This window comes from Lacerta agilis, chromosome 5 (assembly GCF_009819535.1).
Source record: "Lacerta agilis isolate rLacAgi1 chromosome 5, rLacAgi1.pri, whole genome shotgun sequence".
Lineage (NCBI taxonomy): Eukaryota > Metazoa > Chordata > Lepidosauria > Squamata > Lacertidae > Lacerta > Lacerta agilis.
Window position 1 is genome coordinate 3,509,088 of NC_046316.1, and position 17,982 is coordinate 3,527,069.

Genomic DNA, 17,982 nt, shown 5'->3' on the forward strand with positions numbered 1-17,982 from the left:
GAAGGGAGGCATATGACTCTGAATCTCAGGGCTGTCACATGTGTGTTGGGCAAAAGATTCCTGAATTGCAGGGGGTTGGACTAGATGACCCTCGTGGTCCCTTCCAGCTCTGCAGTTCTGTGATTCAATTAGTGACACTTTCCAGAGAAGGCTTAATTAAGACACACTTCAGTGCCATATACCCAGAAAGGATTCATTTTACTGTGTGAAAGGATAAGCATTTGTTTCCATTGGAGGAACCAAGGCTGCGTTTCTGAGTGAGTTGCTTTTTCTGAATTTGCCTCCTGAGTGGGAAGCAGCCAGCCCAAGTAAGTTGTGCTGGCAACATGGAGCAATTAACTACTAGTGTAAAGTCTCCTGCCATTTAATGGGTGCTGCAGGGCCTCTCTATCACAGAGCTATAGACACGAATGCTTAATTCTCTTTTAAGTGTGGCTTAAGAGCACTTTAACTTTTGACATGGTCACACCCTGGTGGTTTGGTCACATGAATCTAGCCAGAGAAGTTACTGCAGGTGAATTCCCTTAGCTAATTTGCAACATCATGACTGACATCCTGCTTTGATTGTATCGCTCTAGATCTTTCCTACCTTTTAAAATAGAAGAAGAAGCCTTTCCCTAGTTCATAAGTTTCATGCGGTGATAAATTCATTACTACATGCACATTCTTAGAATCTAACGTGAGTAGTGACCATCAAAGCACCTTAGCAGCAAATTGGATTCATTCCACTTTCTGCCTTTTTATTTTACATTTTATTTTGCTTTAAAGTTCTTAATGCTATAAAACTTTGATGAATTATTCATCTGAATTCCTTGCGAGCTTTGCACTTTGGCATATTGTGACTTTCTCTCTCTCGTTCAGCTGTGCCATTTAAAATATTCAGCTGTTTTATGCCCTCATTGGAAACAAGCCATCACTTTTTATTTTCTTGTTTTAATAAACACCACCTTCAGTATTTCTAGGACTGAGGTGTACCCCTATACTGTACGTGGTGTGTAATGAATTTGCAACAGCACTGAGAGGGAGTATATTCCCCTGTCCATGCATTTTGTGAAGCAGTTGAGGCAGAAGTGAAGTCCCTTCACAGCCACTGGGAACTTCAGGATAAGGTCAAGGATGGAAGCCTTTTTATCGCGGTCAGAAATTGATGGGAGCTATGGAAGATGGAAGGCTGGACTGGATGAATCCCAAACCGGAATTAAGATTGCCGGAAAAAATACCAACAACCTCAGATATGCTGATGATACTACCTTGATGGCAGAGAGTGAGGAGGAATTAAAGAACCTTTTAATGAGGGTGAAAGAGGAGAGCGCAAAATATGGTCTGAAGCTCAACATTAAAAAAAACCTAAGATCATGGCCACTGGTCCCATCACCTCCTGGCAAATAGAAGGGAAAGAAATGGAGGCAGTGAGAGATTTCACTTTCTTGGGTTCCATGATCACTGCAGATGGTGACAGCAGTCACGAAATTAGAAGACGCCTGCTTCTTGGGAGAAAAGCAATGACAAACCTAGACAGCATCTTAAAAAGCAAAGACATCACCTTGCCGACAAAGGTCCGTATAGTTAAAGCTATGGTTTTCCCAGTAGTAATGTACGGAAGTGAGAGCTGGACCATCAAGAAGGCTGATCGCTGAAGAATTGATGCTTTTGAATTATGGTGCTGGAGGAGACTCTTGAGAGTCCCATGGACTGCAAGAAGATCAAACCTATCCATTCTCAAGGAAATCGGCCCTGAGTGCTCGCTAGAAGGACAGATCCTGAAGTTGAGGCTCCAGTACTTTGGCCACCTCATGAGAAGAGAAGACTCCCTAGAAAAGACCCTGATGTTGGGAAAGATGGAGGGCACAAGGAGAAGGGGGCGACAGAGGATGAGATGGTTGGACAGTGTTCTCGAAGCTACTAACATGAGTTTGGCCAAACTGCGGGAGGTAGTGAAGGATAGGCGTGCCTGGCGTGCTCTGGTCCATGGGGTCACGAAGAGTCGGACACGACTGAACGACTGAACAACAACAAATGGAAGATGAAAACTGAGTGGCTCTAGCGCAGGGGGCCCAATAAGTCTACAGAGACCCATTTCCTAACTCGCCAAACCCCTTTTCACCCTCGGCAGCCTTTACGGGAAAGGAGAGGGCGTGTCACTTCAGAGCCCCAGTGCTCAGAAGAATTTCACTTTAGTGCTGTGACTGTACAATAAAGTGGTGTCTGTTGATCACGCCATTACTTGACCTGCCAGATCGTACTAAAAGACAGCACTTAATGGAATAAGGAACAAGTATATCCACTTTGCCTTAGTATTTAAACAAAACCTTTTTTGGGCGGGGGACACACACGATTATGTCTGGCTTTTCATTCTTGACTTGTTGAAAGCAGATGTTATTTTAAAGGAACAGATGGAGAGCCCACATACGGCCAATTTAATAAGCTGCCATTTTAAAAAACACTATTCATTTTTCACTAAATGATTTTTAATGAACAAAAATGAGTGCCTTAAAAAGTATGTGTATGGGTAAACAGATGATGCTGATCTAAAGAGGTGCTGATATTTGTGCCATTGGATTTTTGTTAGGCTGTCAAGTGCCATGACTTTTAGCAAGGTAAGGAAGAAATAAAACTTCGTCTGAGAGGGGTCCTGCCTGTCCTTCTTCCTGAGCACTTGGGGTCCCCATTGGTTCACTGTGTAGAAGTTTCGTGAGTGACTTGCCCTTGATACCACTCTGGTTTTTTTCCTTTTTTTCTGAGTAGCAGTGGCTCATGAGTCCCAAAAGAATGATTTCATCAGCATCGCTATCAGTTCCGTCATTTTTCTTCCATCACTAATAGCTTTTTCTTGATTTCTTTTACTCCCCACCCCCCATCCGCCAACCAAAGGAAGTTGTTTGACACAAGCAAGTCACCCATTCTCCCAGAAGTCTTTCTGGTGGCTATGATCCAGCCCTGTTTTACATGTTGCACTACTGACAAACTGAACATGGTCTCTGCTCTGCGAGAGAGTGAGCAGGAGCTCTTCAGATTGTGGAACTGCAGTGAGAAAGGTGGTGGTGCCAGGAGTGTAGAATGGTGTTTGGGAATTATACATTGGATGGTTCAAGACAACATCCACCATAAATTAAGAAGGGGGCATTGCTGCTTCCCACAGATGGTTAATAGAGCTCAGTTGTGGTTGAGGGCTGAATCCTGGGGCTGTTTTTGCCTCTTGTGCAGTATTAAAGATCTAGAATACTGCAGGACATGCCTGCACTTCTCTCCATTGTATGTGAATTTGCTCTTTTTAGCAGTGTAAGTGTTGTAGTGTGGGGATAGTGATTCGGCAAGTGACTTCAGCTCTCTGACATAGCAGGCAGGAGACAGCTTCTTCATGTAACACTCTTTATTCAAGTAAACAAGACTGGGGAACTGAGGAGAGGGAAGCTACATTTATAGGGACAGTAGACTGGCTAGAAAGGATACATTTTGGAGGGAACCATCTCAAGCAATCACAAAGCTGCCTTTTGGTGGGAACCAATAAGACTGAGGATCCAAATGCAGCAACTTGAATGAACCAATAGTATCTGTCCTTCTGGAACAGGAAGGCAGTTACTTTCCCCTAATGTGAATACAGACAATAGTAATACAGATATGATAACCCTTGAATCAATACACAACAGTAAGCATGTAACTGTTCGTAGTGAAAAGCAACATTCTTTTGGTAGTTGCGTTTAGCACAGTGTTTGTGAACTACTGGCCTATTTTTTTTTTAGAGGGGTAGCTGTGTTTGTGCCATAATAAGCCCGTTAGTCTTTGAAATCCCACCAGATATGTTCGCTCTACCCTTCCCTCCCCCTTTTTTGCTTTTTTCTTGTTCAAAATTTTATAATTTATAACAAACTTATTCCATGACTGACAAATCACATATTCCAATATTCACTAAATTTACAGTTTATATCATCATCCACTAAAATAGTAGCTTTAATGTAATGCAGTGCAAATATAAAATACAGTGCTATTAACCTATATCATATATGTAGAAGTTTCATGGTGCAAATTAATTGGTGAAAAAGCCTTAAATAGTTCTAATTAACATTCTATTTTCATGTGCTTAATAAGAATGAACCATAAATTTCCAGGTTGTTCATTTTTTTGACTACCTACCCCCCCCCCCCAAATCAATTTTGTCATGGTGCCAAAAAACCATACTTATTCTGTTGGACTTACAGAAGCATACAATTTAGGTTCTATCAATATTTTGGTAGCAGTCAACACAACTCCAACTAAATTTGGATATTTTGGTTTCACATCTTCTTTAAGATATGAACTAGAGTTCATTTGAATATAGTATCCAATTATTTCTTGTATATGTGCAAGAACTATTGAAAACCTCATAATCTTTTCACACCTCCACCAAAACATAATTTGCGACTTTCTCCCCACGTTTTCAGCATGTTCCATTAACATCTGGATGTGTCTTTGCTGAATGTTGTGGGATTTGATACCAGCTATGTGACATCTTATGGAAGTTTTCTATTACAAGAAGTGATAATGTTACCATGGTGATAAACATTTATTTCCACAACTTGTCTAAGACATTTTTCCCCCTAATCTTTGTCTTAACCTCTTCCTTGTTCTAAACCAGCTAACTATGCAATTCTGGGCTGCATCAATAGGAGTATAGCGTCTAGATCAAGGGAAGTAATAGTACCACTATATTCTGCTCTGGTCAGACCTCACCTGGAATACTGTGTCCAGTTCTGGGCACCACAGTTCAAGAAGGATACTGACAAGCTGGAACGTGTCCAGAGGAGGGCAACCAAAATGGTCAAAGGCCTGGAAACAATGCCTTATGAGGAACGGTTTAGGGAGCTGGGTATGTTTAGCCTGGAGAAGAGAAGGTTAAGGGGTGATATGATAGCCATGTTCAAATATATAAAAGGATGTCATATAGAGGAGGGTGAAAGGTTGTTTTCTGCTGCTCCAGAGAAGCGGACACGGGGCAATGGATTCAAACTACAAGAAAGAAGATTCCACTTAAACATTAGGAAGAACTTCCTGACAGTAAGAGCTGTTCAACAGTGGAATTTGCTGCCAAGGAGTGTGGTGGAGTCTCCTTCTTTGGAGGTCTTTAAGCGGAGGCTTGACAGCCATCTGTCAGGAATGCTTTGGTGGTGTTTCCTGCTTGGCAGGGGATTGGACTGGATGGCCCTTGTGGTCTCTTCCAACTCTATGATTCTATTCCTCCAGCAGGCAGCTTAAAAAGCTGTAATGCTCATGTCCCACATCAGCGCCCAGATCATTAACTGGTACTTCTGTCTCCGGACTCATCAGCTGTGAAGCTGGAAATGCGCTGCTTAACCATTAGTTTATGGCCCAACAGACCCTGGGGGTTTCTCCAATTCCTTTCTCTTTTCTATATAATTGAAGAGCTGAATTTGACAAGCAAATATCTGCTGAAATGGATTCTTTGCAGTGTAAAGCATGTATAATAAACCACTTCAGGTTAAAACCTACTGTACTGTATGTTGGCATGGCCTCATTCTGTTCTGAAACAGGACCAGTGCTCTGCAGATTGCTAGATGAGAATTGAACCATTGTACTTGAAAGAGATGGAATCATTTAAAGGTCTGGTTAAAGTAGAAAATTTGTTCAAAGAGGTTTTTCTTGTCCTTTAATTTTTCCTACTTACTGGAGTAATAAAATTTACATATAAAATGCTTTCCTCTCCCTGTCGTTTAATTCCAATGGTAACTTGTGGCACCCAAATGTAATTTGTGTGACATCCTGAACAGCAAAGGATATTGGGCAGCATAGAAATGAACCAGGCTGGGAGCAGAAAGGCATAATGGTGGATGTATTGACCAAAGCAGAACTATGGAATAAAAATATTTAGTTTCCAGAAAAGTATACTGGCTCCAGCCCCCACCAGACACACAACATATCCTTTTCATTAACACCCACTGAAGTTCACTTTCAACATTGGGTTTTGGAAGCTATCCCTTAGGTTAGTGCTTCTTTAGGCCTCTGCAACCTGAAAGCAAGACCAGAAGGAGTAATTCAGCGCTATCTGTGTTATTCTTAGAACTGAACCACACAACCAGCAGAATCATGTGTTGCAGTTCTTACAGAACTGAGCAATTGCATGCTTGAATGTCTCAATAATAATAATAATAACACACACACACACACACACACACACACACACAAACCCAACCAGTGCAAATTAGATGTCAAGGAAAATGTTTTCCCTGCCATGCTTGTTTTCTGTAGTCTTCAATGGAAATTGGTGTTTTTAAGCAGAGGGCGGCATTTCAACTGCCCTCCGCTTAAATCCGGTGAACCGGGTTCGTGTCTCCGCTCCTCCACATGCAGCTGCTGGGTGACCTTGGGCTAGTCACACTTCTCTGAAGTCTCTCAGCCCCACTCACCTCACAGAGTGTTTGTTGGGGGGGGGGGAGGAAGGGAAAGGAGAATGTGAGCCGCTTGGAGACTCCTTTGGGTAGTGATAAAGCGGGATATCAAATCCAAACTCCTCCTCCTCCTCCTCCTCCTCCTCCTCTTCTTCTTCTTCAACTCACAACTCCCCAACCTGCAGACTGAAGTTGGTTACTGTTATGTATTGAAGTTCTCACCCTAGGCCACTAGGGGTGTGTGTATATAGTTCATTCTGCTGCAGTTTTCACTCAGGTCCGCACATGCAAATGAGGGATTGAAAAGTGACGTTCAGGGATTGGGTAACTACAGAAAGTTGTTACTGTTGCTTTGTAGCTGAGTTCTATATAAGCATCCTGCTGAGCCCTTCAGCTCACTTCTGTTCCAACCTGAGAATAAACAAGAGCTGCTTGGAAATCACTGTGTCGTCTGCTGTGTCCACCCACTACTTAACAGTTACAGTCCAGCAAAAACCTGTTGAGCTTATAACTTGGCTTTTAGAAGCAGCCATGTGTTGGAGTGATTTTGAGCCACAATCTGGTACTTAGACTATGTAAAGAAAATAGGTAGCCCTGTGTGAACATTGGGAGTCCCCGTGTAAGCAGCTTTGAGGTTTGTAAGGGAGAGAGAGGTAAAAATGTGCATTGTGGCAGACAGAAAAATACTTGTATGCATTTTAAAATATTAAGTGGCTGACTGGAGTGGCAAATAGTCGTGGCTCGTTGTTAACCTTTGCTTTTGTCTCTTTTTGCAGTAATTACAGTGCGTTGTTAGGCGTCTGGATCTATGGGTTTTTTGTTGTGGTTTTGCTGGTACTGGACCTTTTGTATTACTCCTCGATGAACTACGATATTTGCAAACTGTACCTGGCAAGATGGGGAATCCAGGGGAAATGGATGAAACCGGAAGCAAGCCGGTGGATTAAACCTGCTCAGGACCCGAGACAAGTACAGGCTCAGTCTCAGCCTACGCCTCAAACACTGCAGGCAGTACATGCTTTAAAGGCAGAAGCTTTAAACCCGCCACTGATGTCTTTTCCGAGCTCAACTGCCTGGTAAGTTTTTAAGGCCATGGTGCCTGTTTTTTTTAACCCCCTTTTTGTATCGTAATGTTTTCAGTTGGCAGCTCTCAAGGAAAGTGTATCATTCATGACAATGAGAGCAGGGTGGTTTTGTTAATACTCTTGATGCCTGTACAATATAGAGAATATAGACCCGCCATCATCACCGGAACTTAGCCAGATCTGTGGACGTATCAGGAACAGGCAGTAGAGTCCTGGGGTGGAGGTGACTGTACCATTTCAGATGAGCAATACTGTTGTTGAATGATTCCCCACATCGATCACCCTGTGCTGGCTTGTGAGCTGTAAGTGTCCACACAGATACATGAAGAATCTGTAAAAACTGGAGGGCAAAGCCGGGCACATAGCTTCCTATTCCTTTCCACATTATCTGTTTGCTGTGGAAACAGTCACATGGAGTCAATCACATGTTGTTGTTGTTGTTGTTGTTGTTGTTGTTCAGTCGTTCAGTCGTGTCCGACTCTTCCTGACCCCATGGACCAGAGCACGCCAGGCACCCCTATCCTCCACTGCCTCCCGCAGTTTGGTCAGACTCATGCCAGTCGCTTCGAGAACACTGTCCAACCATCTCATCCTCTGTCGTCCCCTTCTCCTTGTGCCCTCCATCTTTCCCAACAGCAGGATTTTTTCTAGGGAAGTCTTCTGTTCTCATGAGGTGGCCAAAGTACTGGAGCCTCAGCTTCAGGATCTGTCCTTCCAGTAAGCACTCGGGGCTGATTTCTTTAAGGATGGATAAGTTTGATCTTTTTGCAGTCCGTGGGACTCTCAAGAGTCTCCTCCAGCACCATAATTCAAAAGCATCAATTCTTCGGCGATCAGTCTTCTTTATGGCCCAGCTCTCACTTCCATACATTACTACTGCGAAAACCATAGGAGTCATGGAATACCTATCATTTATTTTGCATCCATAGGTCCCTTTTGAGGGACCTATGGATGAGAGATTTCATGTCTTTTCATAGCTTCTGCAGTGAGAGATTTCACTTTCTTGGGTTCCATGATCACTGCAGATGGTGACAGCAGTCACGAAATTAGAAGACGCCTGCTTCTTGGGAGAAAAGCAATGACAAACCTAGACAGCATCTTAAAAAGCAAAGACATCACCCTGCTGACAAAGGTCCGTATAGTTAAAGCTATGGTTTTCCCAGTAGTAATGTACGGAAGTGAGAGCTGGACCATCAAGAAGGCTGATCGCCGAAGAATTGATGCTTTTGAATTATGGTGCTGGAGGAGACTCTTGAGAGTCCCACGGACTGCAAGAAGATCAAACCTATCCATTCTCAAAGAAATCAGCCCTGAGTGCTCACTAGAAGGACAGATCCTGAAGTTGAGGCTCCAGTACTTTGGCCACCTCATGAGAAGAGAAGACTCCCTGGAAAAGACCCTGATGTTGGGAAAGATGGAGGGCACCAGGAGAAGGGGACGACAGAGGATGAGATGGTTGGACAGTGTTCTCGAAGCTACTAACATGAGTTTGGCCAAACTGCAAGAGGCAGTGAAGGATAGGCATGCCTGGCGTGCTCTGGTCCATGGGGTCACGAAGAGTCGGACACGACTGAACGACTGAACAACAACAAAGGTCCCTTTTCATACTTGCACATAAATATTAGTAAGACAAAGGAGATGGTGTTGGACTTCCGAAGGAAGAGAGGAGAACCTGCCCCGTTGCATATCAGGGGTGTGTGTGGAGAGAGAGTCTCCTCCTTTAAATTCCTGAGAGATTACCTTAGTGAGGACCTCACTTGGAAAATCAGCATAACTCAGGTGGTCAGAAAGGCCCAACAGAGACTCCATTTCCTCAGGGTCTTGCGAAAGAATAATGTTAAACAACAACTGATGAACTCCTTTTACCAGTCCACAATAGAAAGTGTCCTTTCATATTGTATCACAGTGTGGTATGCTGGCCTGACAGCCACGGACAGAAAGTTTCTATAGAGGGTGGTGAATACAGCACATGGTATCACGGGCTGTCCCTTGAGTCCGCTCGGCTAGATGACATCGCAAGGGATCGTTGCCTTAGGAGAACGGGGAAAATTCTCAGGGATGACTCACACCCCGGCCATCACCTCTTTAATCTTCTACCCTCGGGCAGGAGATACAGAATTATAATCAGCCGTACCAACAGGCTAAAAAATAGCTTCTATCCATAGGCTTTTTAACAGAAAATAACATAGCAAAATTGACTTGCGAGGTGGTGTGTTGTTCGATAAGCACAGAGTGCAACGAGACTGAGTGTTTGGGGGGGGGAGGGAGGCTTGTTTAATTTCATTGTACACAGGTTGTACAATGACAATAAAGGTGTTGTTATTATTATTATTATTATTATTATTATTATTATTAATACATATGGCAAGAGACTGAGTTCAAGCTTGGACCGTGGATGCACCAGGGCTGTGATTTGAGCCAACCCATGGTGAAAGATCCTGGAGGAACCTGGCTGGGTCATGTCAGACCCATGCTGGCAGTATTTCTTATTGGGGATAAAAGGGAGATATGGCTGTCATCCCGAAACCTTGGTTTGGCCAGCAGTGTTTGCACAACAAGGTAGAGCTCTGCTGCATGAGCTTATGAAACTCAGTAACTTTTAATATATGAGCTGCAATCTTAACATATGAGCATTCCAACTGTTGTAAAGATTCATTGAATCTTCTGTGTCTCTATCAAAGGGTCAGTGATATTTTTCCAGAAAAAGAGATGCTGGAACTCACCATGAATACCTCCTACATTCTCTTAGAATGGCAATGGTGCCCACCTGAGAGGGGCCGGGACTAAGTTCCTGTGAATTCCCTCTGGGGAAAAAAGGCCTGGAAAGGGTTATAATGGCAACCCAGTTCTGCCATTTCTGGGCTCGGCCTGCAAGAAAAAAAATAGTTCTTTCAGTGCTTTGCAAAATCCAAGATAAGAGGGATATTCTGTCTAATTGACTTGGACGTGTTAAAGGCTCAGAGAACTACTCTCGGGAAATCCTATCCATATATTCCAACAATAGTATAAGCTGGAGCATCTTCCCATAGTATGACTGTCATTTCATACCTTTTAAATTATTGTCTAGCTTGAAATAATGTTGATAATTTCCCCACTGTCATATGTTTTGTCTGAGACATGTACGTGTTAATGGATGAGCATGTGATGCATTTTTCTATGAAACTTTGAGCACTTGGTCTGGGGTTCCCTCTTTTGCTGATTGTACCTGAATTAGCTACTGGTAATAGAAGTGGTTTTTGTAGTGAGTAGCAAGGAAGAACCAGCATTTGCAGTTGCTAAACCCTGCATTTCTAATTTGTGAGTAGAGATTTCTACAAGTTGAAATGTGATGTTCCACAGTGGAGAGAGGCCATGGGTCATTCCTATAAAAGGGGTCTGGTTAAATTTGTCACTTCCCCGATTAAAGGGTTTATGTTTGCACTGTTTTAATGAGAAGTGCATGAGCAAGAGCTCCTAAATACACCAACCCATCACAATAAGTAATATTTTAAGTGGCCTTGTGGTTTTCAAGTGTTGGAAGGAATGAGGAATGTGAGGCGCTGCTTTCCAGTATGGCTATGCAGAAATCTGCTTTCAGATTTTTTTCTTTCCTTTTCTGTTTCCCCACCCCCACCATCTTGTAATGAAGACAAACCCATTCTATCACAGTTTGGCAGAGTTCTCATTCCTTGCCAGCTAATGAGCCTAAGTTCATTATTCCTCATCCTACTCATTATCAAAGCAGAGAGGGAAACTTGCAAAGTTTGTTCTCTGCAGAAATTAGACAAGGGAGTAAGAGGACCCCTAGTGGTGAAGTATAATTCACTTTCTCTCCCCCCCCTCCCCATTTCTTTACATTTAGTTTTTCTGCTTTCTCCTGCAAACTGCAGCATGACAATTATTCTAATAAAAATATAACTATAGAGTATAAGTTTCAGGGTACAAGAAAATGCAGATGTGCATTATTTCTGCTGCCAGTGTGAAAGCTGTGTATTTGGTACTGTATGTCTAACACACAGCAGTCCTTGGTACATATGCTGCATGTGTGAATAATTCTGCCTGACATATGGTTATTTCCAGAAAAGTACCGTATTTTTTCGCTCCATAAGACGCACTTTTTTTCCTCCTAAAAAGTAAAACTTTTAGCTGATCCTCAAAAAAACAGGGCTTTTCCCTTTGCAAAAAAAGCTGCAAAACTTTTAGCCGATCCTCAAAAAAAGGGCTTTTCCCTTTGCAAAAAAAGCTGCAAAAACATTTAGCTGATACTAAAAAAGAAACCAGGACTTTTAGAGGAGGAAAACCAGAAAAATATTTTTATTTTTTTTTTGTTTCCTCCTCTAAAAACGAGGTGCGTCCTATGGTCCGGTGTGCCCTATGGAGCGAAAAATACGGCGTGTTGATCTGAACTGTGAATTGCTATAGTGTTCAAAACAATGAAAGAAATAAGAGTCATGGAGACAACAGAGGGAGTCTGCTCCAAGCTTAGGCTGCATGGACAAAGTTTCCGTTGGATTTACTAGTGGCTTCAGTCACCCATGAGATATGCTGAAATGAGCCACTTGATATCAAAAGAATTCTCCAGAGTTTGAACTTGGAGCACAAGGAAAGAATTCACAGGAGATGGTGGTGTGGAAGTTGCTACTGCAAATTAAGGTTATTCTGTGCAGCCTTTGCATGGGCTCTTGAGGGAAATGCATGGGCTCCCGTAGAAGGAGGTGCAAGAGAACAATGAAAGACAGAGAAAGAGGGAGCTTTCCCAATATTTATCCAAAATAAAAATGGGAAACCTGTACATGAAGCTTACAGTAAGGGAGTGGATACTTGATAGTGTAGCTGGGAAAACTCAGGGAATCTGAGCCGGGGAATCTTAATCTCCGACTCATGGCTTTGAACCCCATGATAGTGAATAGATTCCTGCACTGCAAAGGGTTGAACTAGATGACACTTGTGGTCCGTTCCAACTCTACAGTTTTGTGATTCTATGATTTACCACAGAAATAATGAAGAACCTAAGGGGCTTATTGACCACAATACACTGGTTCTGATGGACACATAACATTAAGCCACGATTTGCATAAACCTTAATTCATAAACCACAGTTTAGTGTTACATGTGAACTCATCCTAGTGCTGCAACTATGGTTTATTAAGTATAGTTTGTTTGGGGGTGGGGAACCATCCATGGTTTGTTGTTGGCTTACTGATCTCGACAACGGTTGAATCTTGTTACATGTGAATCCAGGCAGTCCCTAACTATGGTTGGAGTGTAGTTTGTTTTCTTTGCCTCATCAAAGTCACCTCAGAAAATGCCAGGCAAATGATGAGCTGTAACCAGCTCTGTTCCTGCTTTCCTGCTTGTTGTGTGTTTGGGAGAGACAAACCACAACACTAAACTGTAACTTAGCCCTGCATAGCATGACAGCAGCACGGCCAGTCTTCACTCCAGGGAGCTGCTTGCTTGCTCCAAACTGAATTCCCTGCTCCCACTCCTGCTACACTGGCATGGCCCAGTAAGTTGAGTTTATAGGAAGAAGGGGATTGGATGGTTCTGGTCTGGGTAAGCGAAAGAGCGATGGGTGATGTTAGATGTTGGAACAGCTCATAAAATACATTGCATTATTTCTGGTTTGGGGGAGAGTAGCTTGGCATGTTTACCAAGCTGTTCCAGTGCATGCCTGGGGGAAATCACCCCTTTCTAATTCCATGCAATTTCAATAAGCTTATTTTCATTATCCTTTTGATTGGAGGAGAATCTAAATAGGACCCTTTGTTCTGAGAGGCTCTGTTGTGTTTGCTCTAAACCAGAGCCAATCTGAAATAGATCAATAGCTCTTGTTCTTAGGTAAAGGTAAAGGTACCCCTGACCATTAGGTCCAGTCGTGTCCGACCCTGGGGTTGCGGTGCTCATCTTGCTTTACTGGCCGAGGGAGCCGGCGTACAGCTTCCGGGTCATGTGGCCAGCATGACTAAGCCGCTTCTGGCGAACCAGAGCAGTGCACGGAAACGCCATTTACCTTCCCGCTGGAGCGGTCCCTATTTATCTACTTGCATTTTGACATGCTTTCGAACTGCTAGGTGGGCAGGAGCTGGGACCGAGCAACGGGAGCTCACCCCATGGCGGGGATTCGAACCGCCGACCTTCTGATCACCAAGCCCTAGGCTCTGTGGTTTAACCCACAGCGCCACCTGGGTCCCTAGCTCTTGTTCTTACAGTGGCCTAAATGGAAACTCCAGATCCAAACTGCCCTAACTTTGCAGATGTTCAGAATCTATATCTAGGGACATGTGAGTCTGGTCTGGGACCATAATAAATTCAGTCCAATATATCTAGGGGTTAGAGCTTCCTATTTGGAAAACAAAGAAGGCAATTTGAATCTTGCTGTTGAACTGAAAAATGTTAGATTAATGAAGTGTGGCCCAACCTGTGTAATAACCTTTCAGTCCACACATCTGAAATCTGCCCCTGTTTTCCTCATTACAGTTTCCACAAGATGTGGCTGTGTGCTTCACATGAAGTTGTGAAGTGTTGCGCGATGTACTTGTGTTTATGGTTTAATTGACTTCTCTTTCTGTTTGAGGACTGAGCTTCTCACGATAACTTCTGAAGCGGCCTTATACTGAGCCACGCCACTGGTCCTTCTAGTCAGTACAGCCTGTTTGGACTGCCAGTATCTCTCTCTGTGGCCTCAGGCAAAGTTCTTTCTAAGCTCTGCTTCTGGAAATCCCTTTAATGACAAAGTGCTGAGTCCACCATGCGCTCTGCCACTGAGTAATGAGCCTCAACCCTGCTGAGTCTTTGGGATATTTTGTTTGGTGAAATGGATGAGTTCCACTCCATCAGGCTGCTTTTTAATGTTCTTCCTCTCTGTGTGAATCAGCCAGCAGTGTGACATCAAGTCACCACATAGTGCCAAGAAACAGAACTTCAACTGGGGATATGCAGTGAGAGACCAGCTTGGTTTTTTTTAGTCATATGGAGCAAAATAAGTGAGATGCAATCTGGGAACGAGATGATGGGATACATGAATGTGGTCTTCAAATACCTGAAGAATGGTGATGCATAGGATGCAGCAAACTAGTTTCCTTTTGTTCCAAGTGACAGGACAATTACCTATGAGTGTCAGTTGTAAGGAAGCTGATTTTGCTAAATATATGAAGCAGCATTTCAACAATAAGAGCATTGTAGGCATTGGTGCAGTCCGATTGAGAATGCAGTCTCCTTTATGTTCTATCACTTTATGCTGTTTGTTGTTGTTGTTTTAATTTGATTTTACAACACTTTTGGGTGTCCTTGAAGGTCAAAAACTGGCACATGAATTTTAAAGCAAATGAATAAATCCGTGCAACGTTTTGTTTCGTCCTAGGACCTAAACCTATTTTATCACTTTGAGAACACAAAATGCATTGGCTTGCATTCATACTAATTGAAATCAATGGGATTTAATTAGACATAACCAACTCTTCACATCGATTTCACTGGGGCCTAAGTGTGACTAATAGTTTGATTCTCGGTGCCTGGAACCACCAGAGGCCAGCAGAGAGAATGTGATTTTCCTGAAAAATTGAAAAGCTGCCAGTCCGTCCTGAGGGCAGGAGCCCTGACTCTGCTCCCTCTAGTCCTCACTGGCTGAGATTCTTCAGGGAACTGCACAAAGGTGCTCAGGAACCTTTCTAAGGTCCAAGGCCTCCCTACTCTCACTCGCTTGTGATGGGGAAGAAACGCCCGCCATCTTGATTTGAACTGGAGCAGACCATAGTTTTAGTTTTCCGTTGCAACTTAGCTATTTTGTGTCAGTGCCGGAAGGTTTAAAAATTAAGCACGTGTTCCGGATGCTGCAATCTGCCCATATCTTGAATACTGAAGGTGACTCCCAGAGAGAGAGAGAGAGAGAGAGAGCTTTCTTCTTGGTTGCAATTTCACTCGAGGCAAATGTTTGTTATTGCTAGTGCTTTTTTTCTTTAAAAAATGTTTAGGGGTACTCTCATTTTCCTTTGTTGTTGTTCAGTTGCTCAGTCGTGTCCGACTCTTCGTGACCCCATGGACCAGAGCACGCCAGGCACGCCTATCCTCCACTGCCTCCCGCAGTTTGGCCAAACTCATGCCAGTCGCTTCGAGAACACTGTCCAACCATCTCGTCCTCTGTCGTCCCCTTCTCCTTGTGCCCTCCATCTTTCCCAGCATCAGGGTCTTTTCCAGGGAGTCTTCTCTTCTCATGAGGTGGCCAAAGTACTGGAGCCTCAACTTCAGGATCTGTCCTCCCAGTGAGCACTCAGGGCTGATTTCTTTAAGGATGGATGAGTTTGATCTTTTTGCAGTCCATGGGACTCTCAAGAGTCTCCTCCAGCACTCATTTTCCTACTCATATTGGAATCCTGCCCCTCAATGAGGCCAAACTTGGATTCACAAAATGTTTAGGGGTATGCATACCCCTGCGTTCCCCCCACCCCATAAAAAGCACTGATTATTGCTATTGAAATGGTTTCTATTCATATACAGCTTTTTCAGGGCAGGGCAGGGGTAGGGAACCCTTTTCAATCCAAGGGCTGCATTTGCTTATGGGGAACCTTCCACTTGCCTTGGGCCCATGGTGAGCAAGGCCAGAGAGACCAAAATGGACGGGGCAATAAATATGACTCTCACCTTTCGGATAGTAAGGCTGTACTCCAGCCACACAGAAGCTAGAGGTTTCCACGCACACACATCTCACCATCCAAGCAAGCAAGAGACATTATTACCCCAGTTCAAGGTTACATTCCTGCCGGACAGAAGCACCGAGCCAGGGTGTGTGCTTGGGCTCTCTGCCCAACACGTGGCTAGTAAATGTATTCAATGCCCTTCAATGGATGATGTCCAAAAGTATTGTGGTGGTGGGTGTTCCAACGTGAAGAATTCAATAGCAACCAGCAAACAAGCAGAACAGAACAGTATGTCCGGATTGAATCAACTGTTTCAAAGGTGAATCTTTGTAAGCTGATGATGAAATTAAATATATTACATACAATGAATGACAACAATAATTATTTGGTATGTATTCATTATTTGTCGGGGTTTGGGTGCTGGAGCTCCTCGTGCACGGCCTTGGATTGGTTATGCACGAGGTACCAGTTGCGGGGAAAGTGGCCAGCGTTCCGCGTGCTTTTGAGCACGGTCGCCGGCCAAGCCTCACAGTCTGAAGGATGATGAGTAAGCCAATTGACGACTCCGATGAAGTGTGAGTTCCTAATTGCCTTCTTTAATGAACAGTTGCCTCGTGAAATAAAATATATACCCTGACTCTGAATAGACGGACCAATTTACAGAAAATAAAAATTTTACTTTACTCCCCCCTTTAACCCCAAAGGAAGACAGACACCGGTTGTATCTTTAGTGGCTTCGGCAGAACCCGCGTAGGCTCGTCCCCTAAGCTAAGTTCCCCTAAGCTTAAAGACCCTGCGCGCCCAATCTTCCGCGAGGCTAACTAAATAAACTAAAACCGAAATATCTTCCGCAATTCTAGCCCTAGGCTAAACCTAAAGAAAACCTAACTAAGGCTAAACCGAATGATCTTCCGCGATCTAACTCTAACTAAAGAAAAACCCATCCAACCCGTCCCCCGCTCCTAGCCCCTTAAACTAAACTTGACTTCAACTAAAACCCAACTAAAAGAACATAAGAAGAACGTGCGGTCTCGTGCTACTCCTCCTGCCTAAGCGGGGTGCCTCTGCCTTTTATTAGGGAACAAACGTGACATCATCATTAGTACTTTAACCAATAAAATCACTGTTGCTGCCCTCCAAAAGGGCGGGAAGCAAGTTTAACGCTCATTAACAACTTTGAACATGACCGGATCTACAAAATAAAGGCGGATTAATCTTGTAAGTGAATCACACTATTCATTCATGCTTTCACTTTCACTTTTGCGCGCAATTATACCAAAAGTAGACCTTGAAAAACCCATAAAATAACCAATTAATTATGAATCCATGGCGGATCCGTGAAACGTATTCCGACATATCATCTTTCTTTTTTTGTTTTAAATTAAATTAATTTTGATTTAGTTATAAAAAAAAAATTAGAGATATCATAAGCATTTATCTTGACACAAACATTACCATTTGCTTCGATATAAACCTCGACATGAAAAGGCAAAGCGTCAACAGTGCTGACAGTGTCCACATCAAGACTGTGATATAAACACCAGCAAAACCATCAACATCCACCCCTTTCATAGGAGGAAATACTTGTACAATAATGTAGCAATAAAGTCATGAAAATAACAAACCACTAGCCGAACATAAAAATGATCGATCCGATACACTATAAACCTTCTAGGGCATATAAATACTTCAATATGTAGTGTAACACAACAAATCACCTCATAAACATGTATACTTTCGCGTGCAGCGTAAAACAACAAATTACTCCCCAAACACAAGAGAGGACCTGATACAGGTCCAAAATTAAGAATAACGGATAACGACTGCCCAAACATAAGAGAGGTCCCGATCCGGGACCCAGAATTAAAGTATAACTAGAGCTGGGGCTACATGGCCTACCCA

General features: G+C 43.3%; 1 protein-coding gene across 3 annotated transcripts in view; it reads left to right on the forward strand.

Annotated features, from left to right (window-relative positions):
* Positions 1-17,982, forward strand: part of SHISAL1 (shisa like 1) — a 115,416-nt gene that overhangs the window by 67,922 nt on the left and 29,512 nt on the right. For all 3 annotated transcript variants that reach the window (XM_033148299.1, XM_033148300.1, XM_033148302.1), the window contains exon 4: positions 7,157-7,456. In XM_033148299.1, the coding sequence (XP_033004190.1) occupies positions 7,157-7,456 (300 nt within the window). The remainder of the gene's footprint in view (positions 1-7,156; positions 7,457-17,982) is intronic.